The following is a 7,795-nucleotide window of genomic DNA, read 5'->3' as shown; positions in this document are numbered from 1 at the left end:
CGGGTTCAGCCAAACTTGCTCGTGCCCTGCTACACGACTTCCACAAATTAAGGGTCTTTCATGACCCTTCCGTCCCGGAACAGTCGTTCATATTCGCCGACTGAGACCCATCGGCCTCCGTTATTACTCCGTCCGTGCCTTTCGTCTCTGGCGGGGTGCAGATAGTACTCCAAGACGTACTGTCCAGCTCGGTTCCGCCTCCGTCTTCATCGTCCCTCCACCAGTTGGCCACTTGTGTCGTCGATTCCGACCGAACTCGCTACTGTTGTTCGTTTTCGTTTCGTCCGTCGAGCAGCCGCAGTCGAAGCTCCGCCCTTTGTTGCCGCATGGCGTGGTGTAGTCGCTGCTCGTATAGCCGCTGTGGCCGTCTCGCCATCGCCCACTTCGGCTTGCTCTTCAGGCTGCAGTTGCGCGTCGATGTCCGCTGCTGCCTTCTCCAATAGTGCAGTTGGATAGTGATAACTAACTAAAAATGAAACGTGAGCGATGATCCGCTCCGGCGTTCCGTTCTTAACTTCTCGTTGCAGGACAAAATTATCGTAACCTGCCGCTTCCACAACGCGTACTGGACCCATCCACTGGTGCACAAATTTCGTCGTTTTAGCGCCCCGTGGTGGATTATAGACCCAGACACGATCACCAACCACGAATTTATGCTTCTGTCGCACCTTCCTATTGTAAAACCGAGCCTGCCGCTCTTGTTCCTTCACTCTCGCAGCTTCCGCACACTCGTGACTCCTCGCCATTGCTGCTAACAACCGTTCGTGGTAGCTGGTTAAATCGCCGGCTTCCGTAGTCCCCGTAGTTCGTAACAATTTGTTGGGTGAGCGAAGTCGTCGCCCCATCATCAATTCATTCGGCGTGAGCGCCACTGTCGAGTGTCTTGCTGAGTTATAGGCATACACTGCGAACTTAACCCACAGGTTCCAATCGTTCTGTTGCTCGTCCGTCATGTACGTAGCTACACAATCTTTCCACGAACGATGAAAACGCTCTACCAGTCCTATCATCTGAGGCCTGTAAGGTACCGGGTTCACCTGTCTTGCTTGTAGCAGATTTACTAAGTGCTCAATGACGTTGCCCGTGAGCTCCGGGGCACCGTCCGTCAACAATTCCCTGAATGCACCGAATTTCAGCACTACTTCTTCCATCAGAAACGTCGCCACGTTCTCCGCCGTGTGTCGTGTCACGCATCGTGCCGTCGCGTAGCGCGTCACATACTCCAGCGCTGCTATTACGAACCGTTCGCCGCCGTTCGCCGTCGGGAATGGTCCAGCTACGTCAAGTGCCCACCTGTCGCCAACGTCGCCGCCACGTATACTCCGTAAAGGTGGGATGACTTCGCGCGGTCGGGCTTTCCGACTGCCGCACTCCTGACATCCACGTACCCATTTGTTGACTTCACGCTGTAGGTTTGGCCACCAGTACAGTTGTGCGATGCGTCCGTAGGTATGAGGTCCACGCAGATGACCTGCCCATACCGATCCATGCATTTCCTTAAATACGATTGCCCATAGCGCGGGTGGCAACACCACGCGCCGTCCGTCTTTCGTATTCACGACAACCAATCCGTACACACGCTCCACCTTCATGTCGCCTGTCGTGATCAGCTTCTGTACTAACCGACTGCGTTGCTGGGCAGCTGTGATTTCACCATCGGTGAGCTGTAGCGTCAGCTCCGAGTCCAGTCCGTCTTCGTCGATCTCATCATCGCCCATTGTCGGGTTCCGTTCGTTTCCACGCGCACCTTCCGTTCGTTCTTCCGTCATGTTGCGTTCTGCCTGGGCACCACTTACTGGCGTTTTAGTCGTAGCCGTCGGTGTCCTTGACGTCGCCTCCGCTACCGTCCGTTGTACCGAATCGTCCGTGCCGGACGTCCGTCTTCGAGTCCTGCGTGGTCGTGTGGCCACCGTGCGATCACGCATCGCTTCGTCCAAGGGTGTGGCCCACGTGACCGTATGTTGTCTCTGGTCATCTTGCGGTTTCGTCGACGGCTGCGTTGTCTTCGCGTCGCCGGATGCCACCGTCACATTCGTCATCGCCTCGCTGTTCGTCTCATTCGTGCCCGCCGTCGCTGCGGGTGTTACCGAGCTATCCGCCGTATCCGTCTCGCGCGTCGTTCGTTCCACGTCAGCTTCTATCGCCGCCACCGGCTCCGTCATAGGCGCGCCTGTCAACGCCTCGTCGTTCCGCGCCTCGCCGACGCTGTTCAGACCTTGCGTATCCGTGACTGTCGTTCGAGCCGCTTCGTCCAGTCGATGTTTCGTTGCGCGCGTCAGTGGTCCTCTGTGCGTCGTCGCCTTGTCGTCCCGCCGGTCGCCGCCGTTCCTAAACATCTCCGTGGCGCTCATCGTCGCGTCATCCATCATCGTTCTCACTGTGGTCGTGTTTGCTGCGAGACCCGCGTCTTCCGTGTTCGTCCTTGTCTTCTTTCGCCTCGTCCGTCCTACAACTCTCAGTACCGCCGCTGGTGCCCGTGATAACGCGTCAGCCACGGCGTTCGTGGTGCCGGGCCTATATATAATATCGAACTCGTATTCTTGCAGAATTAACGACCAACGATGAAGCCTGCCGGCTAAGTTCGGTCTCGTCATAAGCCACTTAAGTGCCGCGTGATCGGTGATGATGGTGAACGTCCTCCCGTACAAATACGGACGGAATAGCTTCACCGACCATACGACCGCTAAACATTCCAGTTCAGTTATTGAATAGTTGGACTCCGCGGTGCTGTTTACCTTACTGGCGAATGCCACCGGCTGCCAACCTCGTCCCTGATCTTGCATTAGACAAGCACCCAGTCCTGTCTTACTAGCATCCGTTACCAGCCGGAACGGAAGCTCAAAATTCGGGTAGACGAGCAACGGTCTCGTCGTAAGCATCGCCTTCACTCTTTCACACGCAAACTCCTGTTCTTCCGTCCATTGCCACTCGCAGTCCTTCTTCAGGAGCCTAGTCATCGGTGCCATGATTGTGCCGAAAGCCTCTATGAACTTACGGTAGTACCCTGCCAGGTGTACAAACCGCTTCACTTCGACCGGGTTGCTTGGCCGTGGAAATTCTCTCACCGCCGTCACTAATCGTTCAACTGGCCGTACGCTGTTGCCACTTAATTCATGCCCCAGATATTCCATCGAGCTCGCCGCAAAGACGCACTTTTTGAGCTTCAACGTTAAGCCAGCGGTCGCCAGCCGTTCCAATACCGCCGCCAGTTGCACCAAATGCTGTCCTATACCGCCCCGCGTGTATACCACGATATCGTCAAGGTACACTAAGCATGTCGTCCAGGTAAGTCCGCGCAGAACACCGTTCATCATGCGTTGGAAGGTCGAAGATGCATTCATTAAGCCAAAGGGCATTCTAATGAACCTGTATAAACCTTTCTTCGTCGTAAATGCGGTTTTGTCGCGATCCTCTGGTGCCACACTAATTTGCCAGTATCCAGACCGAAGATCCAGCGTCGTAAACAGTCTGGAGCCACCCAGAGCCTCAAGGGTTTCGTCGATCCTCGGTAACGGGTAAACGTCACGCTTCGTGATCTTATTGAGGGCCCGGTAGTCGATACAGAAGCGAACCTCGCCGTCATTCTTTCGCACCAGGACGACGGGGAAGCCCCACGCACCATTTCCTTCTTCAATAACGTTCGCCCCCAGCATCTTCGAGACGTTCTCCTCCACCACAGCGTCCTCCGTTTGCGCCTGTCGCCGCCGTTTCATCATGATGGGTGCAGCGTCGCCCGTATCGATGTGATGGTGTACGTCCAGTGCGGCCACTGGTGGGCAGTCGCCCTTACTTGTCGTCACGTCACGGTAAGCCCGCAACAGCTTTACCACTAACCGTCGAGTGTCGACTTCCTCCGTTCCCATGTGTATCTCGTCCTCGTTGTCTAGTGGGGCCCGCAGTCACCCAAAGTCTCCAGCCACTCGTCCAACTTATCGTACTTAAGCTCACCATTGAACTCCAACACCTTCATGTCGTCGTCGATCGGCACCCAAGTACCCAACTCCTTCTTAGCTGGTAGTTTGACTTTACCGCCCTGCACGTTTATAGCAGGCACCAGTACCTTGCCATCCTTTGCCCGCGTGACCGTAGTCGCTAACATCACCGTGCCACAACGTCTGCTTGGAACAAAGATCCCTTCTTCACCGTCTCGCGCTGCCACCGTAACTTCTATCGGCGTCACGGCGCTCTGAGCGAGCCTCGTCCGTTTCACCAGTCTCACCGCCGCGACCTTGGCTTCACCGTCCGTTCCTTCCGTGCGAAACGGTATTACCACCTCCGTATTATGCGCGCAGTAACGTACTTCGTTCCGTGCGAAGTCCATGTTGGCCTTGTGGCTTCGCATGAAGTCCACGCCGATTAGGAATTCGTCTGTGCATTCATCGATGATACATGCCTCCACCTCGACCGTCTGTCCGAATGCATTGCGCATCGTAAACGCCCAGACGCCGATTACGTCTAGCAGAAAGCCGCCAATACCTTCGACATGCTCTACAGGAGCCGTCTTCCGCAGTCGTTCACCTCGCTGCATCCAGTCAGTGCCAGCGACAGAATATCTTGCACCGCTGTCGAGTTTGACTGGCCACCGTTCGTTGTCCACCGCCATCAACGCAGTAGGTAGCCCGTCGTCGGCCGATACATTCGTCTCGTTCGTACCACGCGTTGCCGTCGCACTAGTAGAGTCTTGGTTCCGTTGCACCAAGCTCACCTTCGCACCGATGCTGTCGTGGTTCTCCGCAGTGGTCGCTCGTTGCTTACGCCGGGTCGCCATCTCTGCTCGTGCCGCGTCTGCCTGCTGTTGTCGTCGAATACGTCGTTCCCGGTCCCAAGCCGCCACCATCTCATTCACTTCGGCTTCCGCGTCGCCTGCCTTACGCTTGGCGTTCTCCACGCGCCTTCTCTTCTCGTCCCTTTTGGACTGCTTCGTTAATGACCATACCTTTGCCATACTACCGAGGTCGCCCACCAACTTATCACTGAGCTCGTCATTGAACGGCTCCGTCAGGACAGCGTTCGTGTGCGTAGCTGCCGGTGTCAACATTCCGTTCATCACATCCGCCGCCGCGTCGCCTTCCTCAGCTCCGGCGCCTTCCTCGCGTCGTCCTTGGCGTTCATGACGGCCGTCCTTTGCACCAGAGTGTACGTACCGCAGTGCCGCCATGGCCGGCTTCACCGTTGTCACGTACCGCTCGGCACGTTCGCCATCTCTTGCCGCCAGTTCGCTCTCTAGTTCGTCTCTAGCTGCCCTCATGGCTACTCGAGCTCCCCCCTCTTGTCGTTCGTCGTCGCCATCTTTCGTCGTCGTTTCGTTCCTTACCCGGCCGTTCTTGCCGTCCTCTACCACAGCCGTCACCGTTGATGGCCGCGGTGCGTTGCCAGTCCTTTCGTCCCGTCCGTACGGCACTGTTTTATGGGGAATCAGCTGCGGCACAGAGCGCGGTACTCCCCTTACTACGCCCGGCCTCCGTTTTCCGCAGGGTGGTCCTTCGTGTTTGCGCGTTTGGCAAGATACGCGTCGTTGCGTGCCTTCGCTTCTGGGTCCGGGCACTCCTTGGCGAAGTGGCCGTCCTGGCCACAAGCGTAACATCGGTTGTCGAGGTTCTGCCGAGTGTCGCGCCTGGGACCCTTGTTTGCCGTCCGTGTCTCTGCCGCCTTGGTCTGCCGAACTTGCGCCTTCTGTTTCTGGCGTTTAGGTGGTGGAGGTGCCGTCCCTGACTCTGACTCGTCGCTCGATTCTGGCGGGCATCGCACCACCATCGTCTTCGCTTTACGCTCGTTCTTTTCCACCGTTCGCTTACCACCAGCTTGTGCTCCCGATGTAGCGCGTTGCTTCTGTGCTCTCTGGTTGGGCTTCCAGTAGCGTCCGTTCCACGTTCGTCCCTCAGGTACATCCCAAGTCCCGGTGTACTTGTTCCAGACGCCTTGTGGGTTCGTAAAGTACGCCAAGTCCTCGCCATCCGTCCTCACCATACCGTTTCCCTCTTCCATGGCTCCCACGCCACTACCAACACCTGGAATCACGAGCACCTGCCCGGTCGTGCCGTCCATTGGTACCAGATATGGATTTGGGGCCGTTGCCCAAGCCTGTCCTATGTTGTGCATTCCTTGTGCGACATTGTCGATGGGATCGTCGATCTCGGTCGCCTTGTCCACGGCTTCTTCAAGCGTCCGTGGCTTTGGTGGTTGCTTCACCAGCTGCCGCGTCGTTTTGTCGAGGCTTCGATAGAACTGGGCCAGCAGCACCCGTTCACTGACTCGGTTCTGTCAAGTAAGATCGCGTAGGCCAGCCGCAAAGTCGGCGTAGGTCTCTCCCGGCATCATTCGTCTCCGGCTCACTCGCCATTCGGCAGCGGACTTGTCAGGTCGCTCCCCGTATCGTCGTAGTAAGGCCGTCTTCAGCTTTGTCCACGTTCGCTCCGTGGCGGGCAATTCTTGGTCCATCTGCACCCACCACCTTGCAGCGTTATCTTGTAGCTTATTACCAAGAATATAGTACAGTTCTTCATCCGTCCATTCGCCTCGGCCCGAAACTCTCGCTCCTTCCAACGCTAAGTCGACTTTGGCTATCCACGTCGACACAGAGACAGTTGGAGATGGCTTGAACGTCGCCAACTCCAAGTCCTTGATGCTCTTCCTTCGTCGTTGACGTCGTGGTCGGTCCGCGCGTATCGTGACCACTCGTCGTCCCCGTTGTCGTCGTTGTCGTCCGTGCCGTCTGGGCTCATCATCGCTGGAGTCGCCGTCATCGCTACTGCTGCTCTCCCTACTGTGGTCACGGTGACTGGTGGCGCTCCACTCATCGCTACTGTCGCTACCGTCGCTGTTATCGCTACTGTCGCTGTCATCGCTACCGTCCGGAGCTGGAAGTCCTCTCTGGACTCGGTCGCCTTCTGTGGCTTGATCCTGTCCGTCGTCGACGGCTGCTTGGACTCCTCGCGTCGCTGCCGGTGGCGATGGTTGTCGTCCTGCCGGTGATTGCTGTCGCACGATCATCACTGGAGCCGCTTGCCGTATTGCCGGAGTCGGATCTTGTGGCTGTCGAGCTGCTGCTGCTATTTGCGACTGTTGTCTCGGTAACTCTCGTGCCGGCTCTACAGTGTGAGACTGCGGTGTTCGTTGTGGAGGTGACGCCACAGGCACTGCTCTCGTCGTCTCCATTGCTTCGACCCTCGCTTCTAACCGCGTCATTGTCGACATCATCTGCTGGATCGCCGCCAGTAAGGCCGTTGCACCCGTGTCCGATGCCGCAGCGTCGCCGTCACGTCCTACTGGTGCGTCTCGTTCTTGGTTCCGCGCGCCCATTGCAGATCCTACTACAGCTGGTGGTGCCGGTGGCGTTCCAGCGTCACCGCCGCCTCTCGTCGTTATCGTGTCCGTCACCTGATCCGTCTCTTCTTCTCGAGTCTGGGCTTCTGGCTGCTGGACTACCGTGTAGGTTGGTTCCCGCGTCGCAGTTCTCGTGTCCGTCGTCGTGTCCGATGAGATCGACGTCACTGTCGCCGCTGATGTATCCGCCGTCTCCGTCGTGTCCCTGGTGTCTGGCGACAACATCGACCGCGTGATCACCCCACTAGTCGCCGTCGGCACCGTGACTATCTTCGTTCTTGCCATTCGTAGCCGCGTAGCGTAACCGCCCGTATTCCCTTGCTTCGTTCGAGTCGTTCTTCGTGTTTTCGGCAATGTAGGCCCCTGTATGACCACCATGTAACGTGTCTTCCTCTACCCTGCACGCCGGGTTTGGTCGTCGACAATGCTGATATGCGTCCCAAAATCCTGCTGGCCGACAGCGAACAACTGC

The 7,795-nt window shown here is 57.2% G+C and overlaps 1 protein-coding gene across 1 annotated transcript; it reads right to left on the bottom strand.

Moving 5' to 3' along the window:
• Nucleotides 1-5,448: 5,448 nt before the first annotated feature.
• Nucleotides 5,449-7,608, bottom strand: PPTG_24406 (hypothetical protein; the record flags this gene model as incomplete). The annotated part of the gene is made up of 2 exons (XM_008916940.1): nt 5,449-6,258; nt 6,334-7,608. The coding sequence occupies 2 exons, from the start codon at nt 7,606-7,608 to the stop codon at nt 5,449-5,451; spliced, it is 2,085 nt and encodes a 694-aa protein (XP_008915188.1).
• Nucleotides 7,609-7,795: the final 187 nt, after the last annotated feature.

The sequence above is a fragment of the Phytophthora parasitica genome, assembly GCF_000247585.1.
Source record: "Phytophthora parasitica INRA-310 unplaced genomic scaffold supercont2.91, whole genome shotgun sequence".
NCBI classification, from domain to species: Eukaryota; Oomycota; class Peronosporomycetes; order Peronosporales; family Peronosporaceae; genus Phytophthora; species Phytophthora nicotianae.
This window is presented reverse-complemented; position numbering and strand designations above follow the sequence as displayed.